Source organism: Oreochromis aureus, linkage group 1 (assembly GCF_013358895.1).
Source record: "Oreochromis aureus strain Israel breed Guangdong linkage group 1, ZZ_aureus, whole genome shotgun sequence".
NCBI lineage: Eukaryota > Metazoa > Chordata > Actinopteri > Cichliformes > Cichlidae > Oreochromis > Oreochromis aureus.
Genome location: NC_052942.1, coordinates 1184356 through 1204957, shown reverse-complemented (window position 1 = coordinate 1204957; position 20602 = coordinate 1184356). Strand labels below are relative to the sequence as shown.

Sequence of the window (20602 nt, the reverse complement as noted above, 5' to 3'; positions counted from 1 at the left end):
CTCATTAATAACTACTTTATGCTACAATTCTAATGTCCATGGAATTTCTGTAACTTGTGTATAAACACTATATAACACAGTTGTATACACCTGACCTGCAGTCAATCTACAGCAGGCGGTGCTGGACCAAGGCCAGGAGGATCGTGAAGGACCTCAGCCATCCCAACAACGGACTGTTCTTTCTGTTGAGGTCAGGAAAGCGATTCCGCTCCCTGAAGACCAACACAGAGAGACTGAGGAGGAGCTTCTTCCCGCAGGCGATACGGTCTCTCAATCACACCACCACATAGTACTGACCCACACATATGGTTCTTACACACACACTGGACATTCTGGACATTTGATTACACCAGTGGCCACTGCACAACTACACTGCGTGGTCATCTAATCAAACCACTTTATCACAAGTCACTTAAATAAATCACTTTTAAGCATATTTGCACTGCACAAGACACTTAAATATGTGGATTGCACAACCCTGGACATTATATTTCTTTCATTACCATTTATTACTCGTACAGCTGCTCTTATTGTTCTATATTTCATTATATATTCTTATATATTTTCTATATTGTGTATTTTGTGTATTGTGTATTTTGTTGTACAGTTATTTTATTTTTAACTTTAATTTTTATATTTTATTTTATTCCTTCGTAGTTAAATTTACCTTTCATTTTAATTTTCATATTTATTTCCTATCCTATTCATAGTCTTTTATTTTAGGTCACGAGTAGTTGTCTAAGCATTTCACTGCATATCGTACTGAGTATGACTGTGTACGTGACAAATAAAATTTGAATTTGAATTACAGTACAGTTTGTCTCTATTATACTCTGCTATCACTGTATGTGTAGGAATTGTTTCTCACTCTGTCTTAGTGATGAAGGCTGTGAGATTCTTCTAAAATCTCTGGAGCACATCAGCTGAGAGTGTAGATGCAATGGAAAGTCCCCAAAATATTTTAGATTCAGTCTAAACTCTCCAGCACTAAACATCAGACAGTCTGAGGATCTCAGGCTCCTCCTGGTGGACAAAAGAGGAATTACATCATTCAATTAGAGCTTATCATTAACTTCAGTGATAGCTGTATATTACGGAAGCGTAGAGCTGCCACCAAGGCAAAATAAAATAGAAGTATATCACATTATAACGTGAAAAGTTTATTGTTCTAACAAGATACTTTTCATGTTTGAACAACATAATATCACGTTATTACAATATAATATTTATATTGTACGAATGTGATAATTATGCATATTGTAATAACGTGATATTATATTGTTCAAACGTGAAAAGTATCTTGTTAGAACAATAAACTTTTCACGTTATAATGTGATATACTTCTATTTTTCTTTTGCTTGGGTGGCAGCTCTACGCTTCCGTAGTATATATATATATCTTCATGAGAACCAAGGAAAAGAGAATCCTCCTTCATATCTACACACACACACATATCTATATATATATAATGTTTACAGACTACCGATCTGTCTGTGTTGGTGAGAAGCATTTCTGCTGCATGGAGGCACAATGTATGAGCTTTGTGTGACATCATGACACTCTGAGCTTGTTGTTCCCACACAGATGCGGGGAGGGTATTTGTGCGATGTACTACAGCCTAGTGTGTGCACAGTGCTGCTTTGTCCACATGTGAGGCCATTATGTGTCCCACTTTGTGCCAGTGTAACTTTCTGTCATTATCATCATGTGAGGGATGAGACAGGAAGCAGAGGACACAGAAACATTTCTGAAGCTTCAAGTTTTTTGTTTTCATTTTCAGAACTTTTGTATAAATGTTGTGTTATTTCTTACTTGACTCTTACATTCAAGACTTTTTTGTAGGAACTAGGACTGTAGATCATTTTTCAGGCTAAGTGCTGTGGCATACACAGTACATGGACATTATTCAGAACCAAAGCTGACTGAGTACTTAGTGTAGCCTGAAGCCTGAGTTTTTTGCTCACAGGGTTTACGTGGCCTCATTATATGACTTACTGCTCATTTTAAGTGTAGACACCCACCACTGGGAGAGTATATGCATGGCACAAAATAAGGAAAAGCATAATAGTTCCACCTTATAAATGTTAAAATCCAGTTATTCAATACTGACAGTGGTGATAAATGAAAACTAGTCTGCTGGACACACTGAAAAAGAAGCCCCACCTTTGGGTTTGACTGAACAATGACTGCAACAGGAGTCAAACAATTCCTGTAGTAGTAAAAACGATTCCTTCCTGTTTTCCTGCCTCCCTGTCCATTATAAGCTCAGAGAGGATCCCTGATATAATCCCACTCCCATCTTGAACCCATCTGTTACTCCTGCCGTTTCTGTTTTCATAGATGTCCTGCACCAGTCTCACATACATACTGCCAGCAGTACAACAGTTGTTTTCTTGGTACTCTGTAAAATGCTTTCTCTAGATCCGCAAAGACACTGCAACTCCTCCAACACTCAAAGCAAACATCACATCTGAAGTGCTCTTTCTTGGAACTGTTACTCACTAATCATCACCTCTCAGCCAACATAAACAATCCTTTCCCATAGCGTCATCGTATGGCTCATCAACTTTATCCTCCGTAGGTACTCCAGCTCTGGACAGCAGCCACGTTCTTCATGTGGCAAATGGACTGATTCTTATATAGCACTTTTTTATACAACATGCCTCATTCACACTGTCATGTGAGCACATTTTTCTTCACCTAAGTGCTTCACTCAGGTGAACTTGGGTTTAAGTATCTGGCCTAAGGATGCTTAGCCATCCCAAAAACTAATGTCAGGCTAATGAATTAAAATCGATACCAGTAAACTTCTTCATTGCTCTGGCGTCTTCCTAATCTCCAAGATTGCATTAAACAATCTGGTACAAGGTCCACGGCCATGGGCATCTGGACCAACCACATTTCTGTTTTACAAGGTATGGCTACCACCTAAAGAGTCTGAACACTCAGGCAGGTTCTTGAGAAACCGTTTTAAGCAGCCCTCAAGCAGATGGCTTGGCTTCTCAGAGCCTTGAGCTCGGACTCATCATTGAGTCTGCAGAGAAGGTCTGAAAGTTCATCAAGATGCAACTTCTCCTGTAACTACTCTGACAACCTCCTTACTCCCCACGTAATCCCTAAAAGACGTGCATAATACTGTATGTTTGTGTATATGTAGAATACAGGTAACCGTATACCCTTATTGTTGTGAAGGCGATTAATTTTGTGCAAACTATTGCCTTTTAAGTGCACATCTTTATATATGAATTTTGATGTACCTCATTTAAATTTATTTAATTTTTAAATTTTTTATTATTATTATTTTCTTTTTATTTCTCTCTGGATTGGTGTCCAATATGTTCTTGGGGTGGGGTACATATATTAAAAGGAGCATTGTGACTTCGTTACATGTATATCTTTGTATTACATTCTTGACGCTCAATAAAAAATATTTAAAAAAAAAAGAATACTATGTAACTATATGCATGTATATTTAGTATGTCATCATTAGTGAGTCATACAAAGAAGCAAACTGAAAGGGCTGTCTACCTAAAATATATTGATGTATGAGAAAAGTTTCCAGTTTCGTCTGCTGGATTCCTCCCAGAATGCACCAGGGCCACCAGTACAGAATGACCAGTCCAGCTAAAAGAGATGCAAGTATTTTAGTGGGAGGCTGCGAGTCCTCTGCTGGCAGGCGCTTAATGCAATATGTGCCCGTAAGATGAAGTCACAAACATTGCGACTGTAGTCTACTCCCACTCTCGGAGCAGCACAAACGGGGCATTATGGTGACGAGTACCAGCTGGTACCACGGGGCTCCTCATCCTCCTCGGGACTTCACTTGTTGCTGCTGCTGAAATCAGGACATGGAACTGAAATCGAAGCGCAAACCTGTAGACGTTGTCCTTGGATGCTTCATCGCAGTCTGCCTTTATAACCTTTGTCTGGCTCAAAGACGTGAGTGGAGCTTTGTTTTCTGTGAAGGGCGGTGATGTGGGGCTGGATGAGGACCTGTGGACAGAATGTGTGTGGGGGCAGTTTTTCATCCTTGAAGAAGAGATCGTGACCCGTTTTGTGTCCTCTCAAACTCACACCTAAAAAAAGAAGTGCATATTTTCTTGTTGGGTTGATTTATTGAGAGGTCTGAAGGGGTCCGGCTAACTGTGTTTTTGTGCCTCATGTTGGTTTTGTGGTGAATGTTGAAAAAATCTCAAAACTAAAGAGAAGGAAGAGTCCAGGAATAATGTTTGATCAAACTGCCAGCCACACAAATCATTAGGCCAGGTGATACGGTCACATCATAGGAGAACCTTAAGGTGGAAACCAACCAATGTCATGCTCTAGGCTGATTTCATTTGTTATATATATTTTGTACATGCTGTACAGTTCCTAATGTAACTAACCACTATTTTTGGTAATAACATTGTTTTGTTCACAGGTCGTATTACCATAGTATGATGGAAACCATCACCGGACGTATTAATGTACCTGTGAAAATTTAGATCCCTTGGGTTAGTGCAAAACATTTTTTCTCAGTTTTCACATTGATTTAAGATTTTTAAACCAAAAAGCTTGGATGCTGTGTGAGTTATAGATAAATAAAAACAGAATGTAATGATTTACAAATCTCAGAGACCAATCCATTATTCACAGTAGAACAGAGAAAAGCAAATGTTTAAGATGAGAAACTGTACCGTTACAAAAAAAAGGTAAATTTGAATTTGATGACAGCAACACATAAAAAAACTGTGGGACAGGGCCATGTTTGCCTCCGTGCAGCATCTCCTACGCTGTTCCTTAAACATGTGAGAAAACGAGGAGCTGCTGAACTTTTGGGATGGAGGTTTTTAATTGGTGAAAGGTCTGAACTGCAGGCGGGCCACTTCAGACTCTTCTACTGCAATGCCATGCTATTATAACAGCTACAGTACGAGGTTTAGCATTGTGTTGCTGAAACATGCGAGGCTTTGTCCCGTCATGATGAGAGCAGACAGCAGACAATGATCTCTGGAACTGTTACCGAGTAAACGAGCTAACATTTGGCACAGGACGTTTTCACAGTGCTCCAACTTTTTCAGAAGTGGGGTTTTAATATTTCCGTATTTACTGTATTTAGAACTATGTTTGCATCTTAATACTTCTTAATGTTCAGAATCGTCATTACTAGAAGTATTTCCTGTAATTTAACCTCTTAACATCCACAAGCTCACCAGTGGCATCTATAGGTTTAGGATTAGGCTCATGTCTGCCCCTTTTTTGGGGGGAATTTTAACAAATATGGAACACCCAGATATAAAAGGTTTTCTCAGGAAAACTATCAGGTCTAAATGAATAACACAAGTAAGAAAACATGTTCTATATTTTCTGAAAATGTGCATATTTTAGCATGTGGCTTAAACAAAACACAATCCTAAGCCCCGGTGTGCAAGCCAGTCATTTTTTCTTTGTGTGTGTGTGTGTCTGTATTCTGCACACATGCATGCGTTTGAATAAGAGGGAAGGTGGAAAAGTGAAGCTGTGAGGACGAGTGGCAGCAAAGGTGCATGAGTTTAAATACTTGGGGTGAGCTATCCAGAGCAATGGGCAGTGCTCGAGGTGAAAAAGAGAGTGCAGCCCGGGTGGAGTGGGTGAAGAGGAGTGTCCGTATCATTTGTGACAGAAGGATAGTGAAAGGGAAGATTTAACAGACCTGTGATGCAAAGTTGGACACAGTGGCACTGACATAAAGACAGGAGGTGGAGCTGAGTTGAAGATGCTAAGATTTGCATTTGAAGTGACCGGGCTGGACAAGAGGAACAGCTCAGGTCCAGAAATCTGGAGACAAAGTTTAAGAAGCAAAGATGGTTTTCACATGTGCAGAGGAGGGATAGTGGATATGACAAATGATGGTGAAGGCAAAGAGAAGAAGACCACAGGGAAGGTTTAAAGATGCAGTGAAGGAGGACAGAAGAGGATTTAAGACATGATGGAGGCAGATGCTGTGGTGACAAAAGGAGCGACTGAACAAAGAGGAAGTGCTTGTATTCTACGAGTTGATGATCAATCTTTGACAATAAAGTGCAAATAAACCGAAGTTCACCATCTCAGAAAACAATGGACGCTGGCAAAAGCTTAATTTACTTTAGAGTAAAGTCCATCAGGTGACTGTATCATATACACGTCTGTGTCTGTAATCTGCAGACTTTTCCATCTCTCGCTCCAATAAGCCCTTCCAATCACTCCACCACTCCCAAACTCTGTGTGACACATTAGCAGGGAGTGATGAAGCCACAGCGTGGCCTCCTGAGCTCTCTCTGTGTGTTGCTGCTCTAAAACCTCAATCACTGCACATGTTTCTGTATCCTCTGCTCTCCCAGTTTGCACGGTGCCCCCTGGCCCCATACCAGTGTCAGAAAACAACACGGCTGACGTCCAGGTGGCCAAAATCAGCTCCAACAGTGATGTGACTCTGACAGTGACGGTGAACCCTGAAGATTTATTCTACCTGAAAGGAAATGCCCTCATGGTAAAGAAAGGCCTGGACTATGAGGTGATGTATGGAACACAAATAATGTATATAAGAGATATGTAGTCAGTTTTTAGAATTGGATACTAGAATGTGGTATGCAGAAAGTTTATAAAGTGTTTTCAGGACTACCTAGGTCATATGAGCATGTACTGTAATGATATCATTATGAACATTTATTTGTATTCTTTTACAGCTAATAATATTTCAGAATATTCCTGCAGTAGGCGTGTCCCATGTATCTGCTTTTGTTTCTTTATTAGTCATTGCCCAGCGCGACTCTGATGGTGTGGATAAAGTGCAGCAGAGCTGGCTCTAGATCTGTGAGTAAGAGTCATCACATTAAAAACAGACAGAAGTCAGCAAATGAATTGAATGAATCTGAAAGTCAGGACACTGTGAATCTCCATCAGGTCACCTGTACACACCTAATGACAACATTATGTTGTTATGTGAGGTCCATGTCGGGGGTCTTCAGCCTGCAGTTCTTTCTGCCCCATCACCAGTGACCCCGTGTGACTTTGGCAAAAAACTAGATGATTATAAAAATGGAAATGAACAGGTTGAGGCTTGAGTGCTGTTGTGTCGTTGTGTTGTTAGGAGTAGTGCCTTAATGCGTTGTTGTGTTCTCGCTGTTTGACTGAAGCTGAGCTGCTTCTCTCTCCTCAAGGTGAACGAGTCCGTCGAGGTTTTGGTTGAAAACGTGAACGATAACCCCCCCAACTTTGCTCAGAACCACTACGTGCTGGATGTGAATGAGGTGGGCTGCACTGCTCTTTCATGCTTGCAGAACAACACGCGTTTGTGTTTCCTCTTTGACTCTTTGAACCATTTTATGTCCTGCAGCTCATTCCTGTCAACTCCAGTATTGGTCTGATAGAAGCCACAGATGTTGATTCACAGCCGCTGTATTATCGCTTGGAGACGGCAACAGTAAGACAAGACAAACTATGTCCAAATGACTATGATGAAGTTCTGACACATTTAGACAAATGAACAGAATACATGCACCTGCTATTTGTTTACATCACACTTGGTCATTTATCCTCTCCTCCAGGTCCCACATGAATCAACTTCTCTTGGACAAAATTATGCCTATGACTAGAGCTTTATTACTAACAACGGGAAGAAAAGTGTAAAGGTTCCCTCAATTGCTAACCTCTGATGGACCTTTGAGCATGGCCTTGGTTCAGGCGTCAGGCCACAAAATCAAACTCAGATAAGATGATCTCTGTGTCAGTGGTTCAGTTTATAGCAATTTAAAGAGCCAATAGGCTTGCAGGACATGGCAGTTAAACAGTTAAATTTCACCCACCTCCACTTCAGCTCCTCCTTTCATGCTCCATCTGACCTCATCAGCCTGTTCTTACTCGTGCCCAGTTTGTTCTGCGCTGAGCTCTTGCTGCAGCTCTTCCTCTCTCACACTTTCCACATTTACACAGAAGAGGCAAGAAGGTGCAGAGCAGAGTCGAGCTGCCAAAACCAAGTTACTGCAGATAAAAATAAGTCTTCTTGGACTAAACTCTCTTTTTAGTTTTGAAATGTTTTCATCCCAATTTTAATTTCTTTTTATCCCATATTGAGCAACAAGTAACGTTGTGTCAAAAGGTTGTGGCACTTTATCTTTTGTGTCTCTGTCGGTTTCCTCAGGACAAGTATTTCCGCTTGGAAAACGTCAATACTCCAAAGATACTTGTGAAATCCATCCTGGACTACGATGTCGTACAAAAGATCTCGCTGGTCTTACACGTGCAGGTAAGTAATGACTTATGAAAACATCCAGCAAGGTTTTGCTTTTTCTGTAAGAAACAGTCTGAAGTCTGCTTTTTACAGGATACGTTCAACGGTTCAGCTTCCAACAAGCCCTTCTTCACCTCTGTGGCCACCATCACAGTGCGTGTGAAGGATGTGGACAACCGGCCTCCGTGGTTTCAGCCATGCACGAGGACAAACTTAGGAGCTGCTAAACTGTGTGTGAGCAGCGGCTACAGAGGCAAAGTCAACCTCACAGAGAAACAGGTGGGGTCTGATTCTGATGTTTACATCAGCAAAAAAAGAAATGTGCTTCATATGAGCAGGAAGTCGCTCACATGGCTGACATCCCTGGGCCTTATTTTAATTGTGCATGAGCCATCGTGCTATTCTAGCTCACATAGAAAAAAGCTTAAAACCTTATTATACAGGGGAAGTTGATATTTGATATGATGTCATTAAAACATTTATCATCTAAAAAACAGGTTTTCTGTATACAACATATTCTTTATTTAACCAAGTACAGTTTCACAAATATATGAAATGTATACCAGTCTGTGCTACTTTGGACAAAGAATGTGTGCATCCAGGCAAACACTGTTACTTTAGCTGCTACACACATTAAAACCAAATAAACAGGAAAAAGTGTCTTAAGTCTGTACACTGCACAGACATTTGAGGGTCACAATAACCTTCATGCTGATTTAAATACATTTGCTATCTGGGGAGTGAATAATGTAAACGATTAAACATGTTCAGAAATGTTTCCATCGAAGCTCTGAGGGTTCGTTCTGATGTTCATGACTGCAGCGGCAGCAGTCTGCACCACAGTCAGACGTTCCCAGTGACCGTTGTCAGAGCTGTGACACAGTTTCTATGAAATAAGAACTATCAGCTTCGAGCTGCTTTATTTTACAGACCATGGCAGGTGTGCACTTCTGTGCTGGGCACCAAAACACCACAAAAGTGGGGAAACAGAATTTCGGGGTAATAAAATGATCATCAGAGCAGTGCTTGCGTGTGTTGGTGATCATAGTGATCCTAAGATACCAGCATCATGACATTTCAGCCTTTCAGGGAAACCTCAGCACTGGTTTATCTGTGAGGGAGGACACTTGCTCAGGTTCCACTGTAGGGCCAAACATTGCAGGCTAAAACCTTGACATGAGATCCAATGACATGGGGACGATGCAGATTTTGGTGATTTTTGCATGTTGTGTTTGTCAGTATTTAGACAGTGATAGTAATATTAAAGGTAATGTTGTGAAAGCAGTCAGTGTGGAGGACACACGATAACAGCTAAATGAATACAGACTGATTTTCACCCACAGGAAGGCCCGTTGGTGCTGGAACCTGGCCCTGTGTTTGCCAAGGATGGAGACAAGAACAGGAGCGAGCAGATCAGCTACAGAATATTACGAGGTTGGATACAAAACCTTTGGAGGACCTGAGTTTTACACTCAACAGTTTCAGTTTGGTGTTCTTATGAAACGGATTATCACATATAGACAGACTGATACAGTCTTACACGCCTCTCTGCAGCTTCTCTCCTCCTGCTACCCCCCCAAAAACCCATCTCCATTGAGACTGTGTCAGCTCCCAAACAGACAAAAAACAAACTAAAAACCAGCAATAAACAACTTAAACATAAAAAATCACAAAGAAAGAACAATACAGTATCCACATCTGAACCAAAGAGTAAAACAGTGAAATGTGGATTATTAAATATTAGGTCTCTCTCCTCCAAGTCTCTGTTAGTACATGACTTAATAATTGATCAACAAATCGATTTACTCTGCCTTACAGAAACCTGGTTGCAGCAGGATGAGTATGTTAGTTTAAATGAATCAACACCCCCGAGTCATTCTAACTACCAGAAACCTCAAAGCACAGGCCGAGGGGGCGGTGTGGCAGCAATTTTTCACACCAGCCTATTAATCAACCAAAGACCCAGACAGACTTTTAATTCATTTGAAAGCCTGATGCTTAGCCTTGCCCACCCCAGCTGTACAACTCAGAAACCAGTCTTACTTGTTATCATCTGTATGTATTATTGTAGGGTCTACCTTACAATATAAAGCGCCTTGAGGCGGCTGTTCTTGTGATTTGGCGCTGTATGAATAAAATTGAATTGAATTGAACTGATAGAAGTTTGAAGGCTCTGCTACTAAAAGTAGTTATCAAAATGCTTTTTATCCTTTCCATTTACTTTAAATTGTTCATTTTAATTATGTGATATAAGAAGCTCAGTTATTCACATGAAATAAAAATAGAAGGAAAAAATAAGTAAATTGTCTTTCCATTTAGAGGCTAGCAACAACCGAGTGATTGCACAGACTTTGCAATCACTGCTGCTTAGTTTGTTTTTGTACATGCTCTCATGGCACCATTCTGTTAATGAGGTCAAATTTCAGTAAGTCAGATTCAGGTCGTGGTTAAATAATAAAGTAAGCTTATTCTGCTGGTTTGTAAGGCAGCATAAAGAAAATGCTCTTATTTTTGTTTATGTGTTTTTTTCCTTTATCTGTAGGAAATGAAGGAAATATATTTCAGATTGATGAAGAAACGGGGAACATCACAATGACCAAAGCTGCTGATATTGTTGGTCCAATAACCCTCACTATCCTGGTAAAACAAATATTATATACATTTGTCAAATAATATAAAGAAAATACAGATTTTCAACAATTAAATATTTGGTTTTACTATCAGGCATCGCAGGTGACCAACAGAGATCAGTTTGCAGTGACACAGGTTACCATTGATGTGATGAAGAAGAGCAGGAGTCCTCCTCGTTTTGAAAGGGAGAGATATGAAGGATTTATCTACAGCAACTCTGTGCCTGAGACTATGATCCTCCGAGACCGAAACACCAACCGACCCTTCAGGGTCCGAGCACGGGACGAAGACTTCGCCAGTGTGAGCGCTCTTTGAAATCAAAGCTAATTACTATGGTATACGTTATAAGCCTAACCCTGACGTTTGGCTGGTTTGACAGCTTCTAGCTACAATAAGCAAAACCACTAGTAACACCCTACTAAGTTAACTGAAAAGGTCAGCTATGGATGCTGCTGATTTACACATGGAAGGGTTGTAGAGACCGACCGACTGTCAGGTACACGTGCTACCAGGAAATCATTTGTTTTTTGCATTTTGCTGGTCCGGGCCATTCAGGTGGATGTTAACCCAAAGTGCCAGTAAATTCATCTCAAGCATAAATCTTGGGATGAGCTAATCTGGGCCCAGATTAGCTCATGCAACAGGACAACAAATCTACAACAGAATGGCTGAACGTAAAAGAATCGAGGTGTAGCAGTGCCACATTCCAGGCCGGACTTTTAGCTGATCGGAATTCAGCAGGACCTTAAGAGAGCTGTGTGAAATTAAAGCCTCAGTGACCTGAAACAACAAGTAGAGAAAAGTGGGGCAAAATTCCTCCACAACAATGTCAGAGCCTGATAAAGTCATACAGAGAAGAATAACTTAAAGTTCTTGCTCTTATTTAACCCTGGCTGAAAGAATCGCTTACAGGAAGAACATACTAAATCTTTTTCTTGCGTAGTAGATTATAAAGATTTAAATGTACAGGAGTACTAGAGTACCGTTAAAAATGTGCAGGTGTTTACTTTGCATGCCGGGGCTAATGATGATTAATCCCTGTACAGTTAAAAAGGTACGCAATCACACTTATGTTTATTGTGTAAGTTGTTGTAGGACGTCTGCTGGTTAGAAATCACTTAATGCAGCTTTAAATGCACAACCAATGATAAACTAACAAGATAAAATCTTTGTTTGTTTGTCAGGGTGTGAATCCAGATGTCAAATACGAGGTTCAGTACAGCAGCTACGTCAACGTGACCTCTGATGGTTTCGTGATACTGAAAAGAGTTGTGAAGACAGAGTCCTTCGCTCTTCAGGTGACTTTTTAAGACGTCATGGCACAATGAGAGCAAAGACTTCCTGGTTCTTGACACTTTGTAAGCTGTTAAACTTTGACTGTCTGCAGCTCCGAGCAGTGGATGTGACAACAGGGGAGTTTGGAACTGCAGCCCTCTCAGTTCAGGTCATACCTGGTGAGACTTCAAACTGGAAAAACTTTCACCTTATTTCTCCTGTTTCTAATTTCATGTCATATCAGTAAAAACAAAATCACTAAAAACATTACTAAATGGTTATAAAAAAACAGGTTTTTATACTAATGATTTCAAATGAACCTAAAATATGATATATTATTACCTCTCAAGGAGGGAACTCAAAACTGTGTTTTTCAGTTTATTCTTCAAAATTAAAGGGTCTGCTGTTATTCTTTATTTGTAATATTGTAAAACAAAGTCAAATGTAAGCCAGAAATATTACGGCATACTGAGGCTGGGAGCCCATTTGATTCCTCCTGAACATTTCAGTGAAATTTAAAATGGGCACTGTGGTATTTGTTCATTTTCACTTAAAGGTAAGGAAATCGTAGCTTTAATAATAATCATTCCTTTAACCTTAAGTCCTTTGCTTTTCTTCCTGTGCAGATTTAGCCAGCCCATCTCCCTCTAACATCGGCTATCGTCCAGGTGACATGGCGCTTCTGGGCTTGATCATGGCAGCTCTGCTGATCCTTTGCCTGATTGTTATTGGCTTCTTAGTTTCCCACTTGTGGAAGGGAAATACGGGTGTGGACAAACTATGTGAGGTCAGTCGGTTTGGCAATGGAAATATTTTAAACCGGTGAAAAGATGATAAGTTTACACATCTTTAATCCTTCATCACTGCTTTCCATCTTGGACATCATGTAAACGAGTGTAACAGACAATATCAGGCTTTCAGTCATTCCGTTGTTTTTTTTACACTTCTTTCTGATCTCACAGCACACATCATACAAATGATTTATTGTTTTCTAAAGTAAACAAAGTGTCAAAGTTAACATTTACAGTATACATATACTGTAAAAAATGTCCCTTAGCAAGAATCAACCTTGACAAAAAGCTTTGGCTATAATTTTCATCAGATATTTAGCTGTCAGGTGGAATCGTTACTATAGTCGCTGATTTAAAAAAAAAAGTCCAAATATCTTTCAAAGGCTTGTGATACCAACAATGGGAATGCCATTCCAAATGCTGAATATTAGCTTTGTCCACTATCTCTACACCAGTGACTGTTTTCCACAGTGATTGGTTGAAACGCACTACTGTGTAAGTTTGAACAGATGGTTTGAGGCTATGCTGAATAATGTGTGCTAGTCCACCTCAAATACACCAGTTCTACTGACGGCAAACTGGCCTCAATTTTAAAACTAAGCTTTAACTATTAACGTAAATAGTGGTTATTTTTGTACATGTGTAATATAATAACATGGAATTAATTATTGGAGACTAAATAAACTGCATTCCTGCTTGGCTCACTTATTCATAGATAAAGTGAAAGCCTTTGAAGCCTTTATTGCCTATATGATAAAGAATAAAAACACACCTCCATTGTTTAGGCTTCAGAGACAGACTGAAGGTGGTGCAATGGCAGCACCTCAGGCATTCCATACTTCATTAACAGCTTTATTAATGAGGAACTTCTCTCCCGACTGTAGTGCTTGAGCCCATGTTTGCAGTCCGGCCAGCCCCGAAGTGGCCACAGAGACTCCCTGCAGTACACCAATGATGGCTTCCAGAATGAGTGGGAGCTGAGCCGTCGGGGAGCCAGACGCTGGAACAACGTTCTCCCCAGAAGGAGCACCTTCCCCCAGGCCCGGGGCCGCGTCATACCCCTAGAGAGGCGGAGCCACCACTGTTCCTCATGTGGCGTCTATACTAACCACATCCCTAAGGGGAGTCCCTCAGTGAGACCCTCCAGGAGGGGCAGAGAAGATGAGGATGAATATGGTACAAGGTCAATCCTGACCAAGCAGCGGAGGAAGGAGGGCCAGAAGACTGTGTGGTTCAAGGAGAGTGAAGATTCGTCAGACATTGAGGTGGAGATCATCCCAGACACTGTGGGTCGGGTGGAGGAGGAGACTGAGGAGGAGCTGGAGGGGGAGGTAGAGATGGAAGGTGTTGTCAGAGACCCGGCAGCCCCTTTAAGAGAGGCTGATGATGGGCACGAGACCAGTGAGGAACAGCACCCAGAGAACGCTAGTTCAGAAAAACAGGAGGGAAGCCAGGAGCGGGAGCACTGACAGCAGAGGTCAGAGGTCAAACTGGAGTCTGAAAGGACTGAGCAGAGTGCTGTTTGCTTTCCTGCCACTTTTTGGATGCTAAAGCCTACAGTCAAGGTCTCAGCAGTGGACAATGGCACGTCTAACATCTGTGGACTACTGCCCAACCTCAAAGAACTGACTCAAGCATCCAAAAGTATTTGTCTTCTACTGTGAGTATACTACACTACAGTTCCAGTGGAAATAACTGGATACCAAACATACACTTGGAACCAGTGTGGGCCAAGTATTAAAGATGAGATAAGATCTTCCAATAACACTAACACATTTTTGGTTTATAATTGTGCCCATTAGACTATTACAGTCCCCATTACAGGAATTGTAGAGATCACAGTGCCAGCACTACCTCAAGTCCAGCGGGGCAAAAAACACGAGCAGTCAACCTAGTCGAGGTTGAGATCCGATGTTTTACAGTCTGTGTGTAACAGTTTGCATGTAAATGTAGCAACACAATACCGAACAGGTGATCAAAGAGCAACGTTTTCCCCTTCTAAACATTGGAAAGGTTTTTAAGGAGACCTTTCCAACGTTTACCTGAGAAATTAATTTCTTTTTTAAAGACATCATCGTTAAAAAAACATCAGACCCTCTTTGGACTCATAGAAACCTCCTATATGGACCCGCCATCTAAATAATCTGTTCTGACTCTTTGAGTTTCTTGCCCCACTGAACTTTTCTGAAGGAACACCACCACGGGCCAAAAACCTCAGTTTTCAAACTGTTAACTAAGCTTATCACAGAAAAAGAGACATTTTTGTTTTCGAATTTATTTGTTGTAAAGTAAATCTTATACCTTTGGAAAGCCTGTTGATTTCCTAACAATGGTGCCATATTTGTTAGGAAACTGCTTCTGTGAGTTGTACAGCAGATTTGAGTTTATTGGGTGCACTCAAGAAAAACTTGCCAAATCCTCTCTCCCAATGCCAAACAGCCTTTTCTATTATTGACTCTTGTTTTGAGCTTCTGCTACCCCAGGTGCTCAGTTGGTGGTGATCTGCAGCACCATGGACCCGGCTCCCAGGGTCAGTTAGTGTCTGATAAGCCACATTTGACAAATCTGAACAAGACCCATGCCCTAGGGCAGTGGTTCCCAGAGATTTTTTGCCAGGCCCTCCTTTGTTTTACAAGAAAAATGTTCACGCCCCCAAACACATCCTCCAAACACACACACCCATATTTTGCTCCATTGCGGTTTATTTCACACCTCAAACATTTAGTAAACAATTAAGCAAATACAAGTAAACGGCAATAAATTACAGGTAGTAATAAAATACACTACTAACTCTTTTACACGTCCACACCTACACGGGTATTTTTGAAAACTCAGCTGTTTCTATGCGTTTGGGCCTTTCGTCAACACGTAAACGGCGTTGCGATTCACCGAAAACGGAGATTATTTAAAACTCCTTTTTTGCGTTTACGTGTGGACGAGGATTACAGAGTTCGTCACGCAACGACAAAAGTATGTGCCTCTTTTCACGTCACGCTGTGCGCCACGTTATTGTTTACATGAGATGAATTGCAGAATGACAGATAGAGACAAAATACTGTTAATCTGACTATCTGCAGGTTTTACACGCAGTTACTGTCCCTGCATTTAGAAAGGCAGAGGCGTCACGGTGTAATTATTTTACGTGTAGTTGTTTTTTCCCTGTGTAATAATATTCAACATTGCTGTCAATACATTTTTCAAAAAATGCCTCTCTGTGCAAAATGGGTTTAAACACATAAACAGCTGTGGGATCCTGTTTGTCCGTGATTTGAACCGGGGGAACAAATTACGGCAGGATCAGCCTGATATTATTTGTATCCCACTGTAACTTTACTGCACAAAGAGCTAACATGTCCAAAATGTCAGGAGTAGTTAGTTATTACAAGAAGTGTTTGTGAACTAAAAATCAAGAATGTGGGATACTGTTTGTCCGTGATTTGGAGAGCCCAGCGCTGCTCCCGACGCAGGGAAACTAATTCTGCAGGGGAGACCTACCTTGGCACTTGTGCAGGTGAAGCCAAAGGGAAGATATGCCGTGTCAACAGGCTCATTATGATGGGAATCCTTCTGTGTGTTGGAGAAACTGTGGACACCAACGAGCACATCACACCCATATTATGTGGGACTGTTCTTTGCTACAGACCTACTGGAAAGACATTCATGGTACATTACAAGGCATTTTTGACTGTACATTCCCTCTGGACATGAAGACAATCTTTTTTGGTTGTATACCGCAGAACTGGTCTAAAAATGATACATGTCTGTTAAGAGCGTTACTTGTTGCCAGTAAGAAAGGTATAACTAAGAAATGGTCCTTGCAAGATATACTGACTCTGTCACTATGGTGGGAAATTACGCTAGAGATTTATAGGATGGAGGAGCTAACAGCTTATGTCAATGACAGGGTGTGTTGGTTCCGCTCGTGTTGGGATAAGTGGGTCCTATATGCCAATACCCATAAGCCGAATCTTCTTTTCAAAGCTGGAAATTACCAACCTAGCTAACTGGTCACTCCCGACAGTTTTTTGTTTTTGTTGTTTTTTTCTTTCTTTTTTCGTTTTGTTTTGTTTTTCCCTTGTAAATGGTGTTGATTAATGCCTGTAATCACCTACGTGAAGTAATAGTTTAGAAATAAAGAATTATAAAAAAAGGAAGATATGCTTCACCATATTTTCTAGTCTTTGGCTTGGAAGGAAGTTGGTTTGGAAACATATTTGGCGATGCTTCATCTCCTGCTTTGTGTTTGTGTGGGAGCCCCGTCAAAAACCTGTCCATTATGCTAGCAGTGTCCAAGCGTTCTGTTTTTTTTTCTTTTCATACCGCGCCCCCCCTGCAATGGCTCTGCGCCCCCCCCCTCCAAATTGAAGGCCAAGTTCCATATAACAGGGGATGTCAAAGACAAGCCGCAATGTGTGCATTCCAAAAAGACGACACCACAAGAAAACTGTTTCCTCACAAAGTCAGCACTTAGGAACTGGTCTTCTACAGAAACACAGAAATGCATCTCCTGTTGCATAAGTCTTTAATACCTGCTCTTCACCATCAGACCTATTTGAGTTGATGTTGGCAACAGTGAGTCCAGATTATTCCTACAACACTTAGGTCAAAGTGTGCATGGAGAATGCTATGCTGACTGCTTTTGGTGGAGGAGTTGTTATTTTGTGGGGCGGTATTATCCTCACTGGAAAGATGTCATCATTGGATACAGAGAGATATCCTGAAACAGCTGGCAATCCCATACCTCCACAGCCAAGTAGCTAACTCTATCCTCCAAGATCACAGAGAGACCGCCTCCAGAATTTGAGTGGATTTGTTGAGGATGTCCTGCCTGCAGTCCTGACTTCAACCCCACCGAACACTTGTGAGATCAACTTGTTTTTCATGGTGAAAAACAAGTTGATCTCTGTCTTGTCTTTTCACACTTCAGTCATCCAATTCAATAAACAACATCAAACATCAGTCAACAGCAGAATAATTTGTTTGGCATTGGAAGAGAAGATTTAGCAAGTTTTTCATGGGCACAACCCACATACTGAACTCTGCTGCTCAACCCACAAATGCACTTTCTGTACAAATGTGGCAACATTTAAGGGGAAATGAACAGGCTTTCAGGTGGTATAAGATTCACTGCAGGTTATAATGTCATTAGCTTTATGGTACAAACAACAAAAGCAAATCACAAAGTATTACTAATAAACCAGTTTCATTATTGTAAAGTGACTGGCTTCACTTTCTAATAGGCACCATTTATAAAGAGGTATAACTGGTAGTCAACAAATCCTTTTATGTCATTGGTAATTCATTCTGTCTTCATTGACAGAATTCATACTGAATCCATCACCAATTATAAGTTTGAATGTATAATCATTATCATAAAACAGACCATTCATTTTGCAGTTATAGAAGCTTTGTTGGTATTTGAATTACAAAACTAAAATGCATTCATTCTAGTTTTGGGCTACATCCAGTAATGCTTGACTGCGGCTCTATGACATGTTACCTTGCAATATAAACGTGACGCAGCATGGGAGACACCGGCCAAAAACTCTCCGACTGAGACAACAACAGTCAAGCAATGACACAATCAAGAACAACTGAACATTCCAACATTCACTGTCTGCAAATATCTCTCAAAGCTACATCTGTAAAATGTAATTTATCAAGTAGTTTCTGATGCATAAACTGCAAGAACTTATCTTCCATCATTGTCCCAGCAAACCTCTTGGATGTGTGTGTGGGGGGGGCAACAACACTGTCATTTATGTCTGGTCTGATCTGGACAGGTAGACAGCCAGAAACACCTGCCTCCCTTGGTGATGCTGACAGGTTTTCTGTCTTTGGGCTGTAACGGGGTGTGGATTGTGTTCGATTCACAGCTTCTTGTAGCCTAGAAATGAATACTATTTGCATCATTACTAAACCAAAAGAATTCAATGAACAGATGCAGTTTGAAGTTTTCATAGAAAATAAAGACGGATGAAATCTGTTGCATGTTAAACTGTAGACATTAAAAAGTCCATAGGAGAGATGGTAGCTGACTAAACAAGTGTCATGAGATAATAACAAAATGCAAAGATTGGTGACAGCGCTTGGAACCATAAGGCAACAAAAAACTGAGAAATAAACTAGACCCTGCCTGTGAATCACTCTTTGCCTCTCTCCCTCCTTCCATCCCCTCATCTCATCTATCACTCTCCACTTGCTGTCCATCTGAGAACAAGGCACAACTTGCTATTGCAATAAACTATAATTTAATTATCCACACTTAACAACTCTTACACTTAAACTATAATAAAATGATGACAGAAAAATGTTATAGAAGCAAAACATTCCAGTTGTGCTTATTATTATTTTTATACTGGAATACCTCTCCAACAACTGGTACATGTGTTAATGTTACCTGTGCTCTTTGTAATCCAGCTGCTGAGGGATCCACTGCCTTTAGTAGCCTCACACAGCTCCTACTGTTTCCTCCTCATGTCCTTACCAGCCATGTCTGGACAATGTTATATTATGAGTAATAATTCAAAAATCCATATACATAAAACACACACATGCACGCACATGCAGTGACATTTTAGACCTTCTTCAGAATACTGTATATACTGTGGACACAAGTTTCCATCATGGTGCTGATCCAGAATCCTTCCCTTATTATTTATTACTAGAGCTACAATAATAAAGCAACGAGGGGAAAAAAGTAATAAATTTATAATAATGTATTTATGATGATTCCATTTGTTTCACTATCCACTCTGTGCAGGCAGAAAGCTTATTACATTTTTAAACTGGAGAGATACAATAATTTTGCTGCTGTAAAATCAGCATTTTGTCTTATTTAAAATATAAATCTAATATAATCTGTTTCTTAATGTATGTTCTTTAAAATACAGCGTGTTTTTTTTAAAATATTATAATTATAATAATCCATAATTATGTGGACATGCATATTAGATCGTTTTAAGTGAAATATAATCCCTCCAGAAAGGCAGGAAAAGCCCTGTAACTTACTTTAAAACTAAATATGTTCCCTAACACGGTGACAGAGCTACAGACCCATGACAGCCTTACCCAGTGAGCCAGCAGCTATGACCAGCACTACATGTGCAGTTAATAAAAGGACAGGTAATGTTTGTCGCGCTGTTGCACCCACAGCACGCTCATTTGTTTCAGCTCGTCAGTTGCCACAAGACAGCTTACCAACGTGTACGTAATAAGCTAATACTGCTGTGTATGGCAAGCCATTAGTGCCAAAATTCGCCACTGGTTTTGTCGCATCAGTCTGTGTCTCTGAGGTAATTTGTGTTTCTCCTACAGCTCTGGACCGCAAAAAATGCGCGTGCTCTTTGTGAGCTCGTTCCCGGCTCGTAACCAGCGCGTTCTGCCGTCAAGGGCGATCATTGGTTAATGGTGATCATGTGACTGATGCAAGCCAGATCCTTTTAGCAAAACTGTGATTAATAGTTAAATATTATTGTTGAGGGGCACAGACAGGACTCCACACGCACACACACATTTAAAAAAAAAATTAAAAATTAAAAAAAAAATTGCCTCAACAAAAGGGAACTTTGGGCACCCATCAGGAAGGGGGCGGGTGCTCAAGCCCCCCCCCCCTGCACGTGCTTGAGCTAGGCTAATGTTTACGTTTTTTATATCTTAATGCTTGAAGTGAGAAATA

At 40.6% G+C, this 20602-nt stretch overlaps 1 protein-coding gene across 1 annotated transcript; it reads left to right on the top strand.

Annotated features, from left to right (window-relative positions):
• The first annotated feature begins 3846 nt into the window (after positions 1-3846).
• Positions 3847-15628, top strand: cdhr5a (cadherin-related family member 5a). Its single transcript, XM_039621111.1, has 14 exons — positions 3847-3939; positions 6339-6511; positions 6751-6810; positions 7158-7247; positions 7334-7420; positions 8138-8242; positions 8321-8506; positions 9571-9661; positions 10770-10867; positions 10952-11158; positions 12043-12156; positions 12246-12312; positions 12760-12920; positions 13809-15628. The coding sequence occupies exons 1-14, from the start codon at positions 3849-3851 to the stop codon at positions 14391-14393; spliced, it is 2115 nt and encodes a 704-aa protein (XP_039477045.1). The 5' UTR covers positions 3847-3848; the 3' UTR covers positions 14394-15628.
• Positions 15629-20602: the final 4974 nt, after the last annotated feature.

What these genes read in the sequence shown, in the direction of transcription:
- cdhr5a (XM_039621111.1), top strand. Translation starts at nt 3,849, where the DNA reads ATGGAACTGAAATCGAAGCGCAAACCTGTAGACGTTGTCCTTGGATGC. An exon ending in AGAAAGGCCTGGACTATGAG is followed by an intron (nt 6,512 to 6,750) that starts GTGATGTATGGA and finishes TTTCTTTATTAG; the next exon opens with TCATTGCCCAGCGCGACTCT. An exon ending in CTCAGTTCAGGTCATACCTG is followed by an intron (nt 12,313 to 12,759) that starts GTGAGACTTCAA and finishes CTTCCTGTGCAG; the next exon opens with ATTTAGCCAGCCCATCTCCC.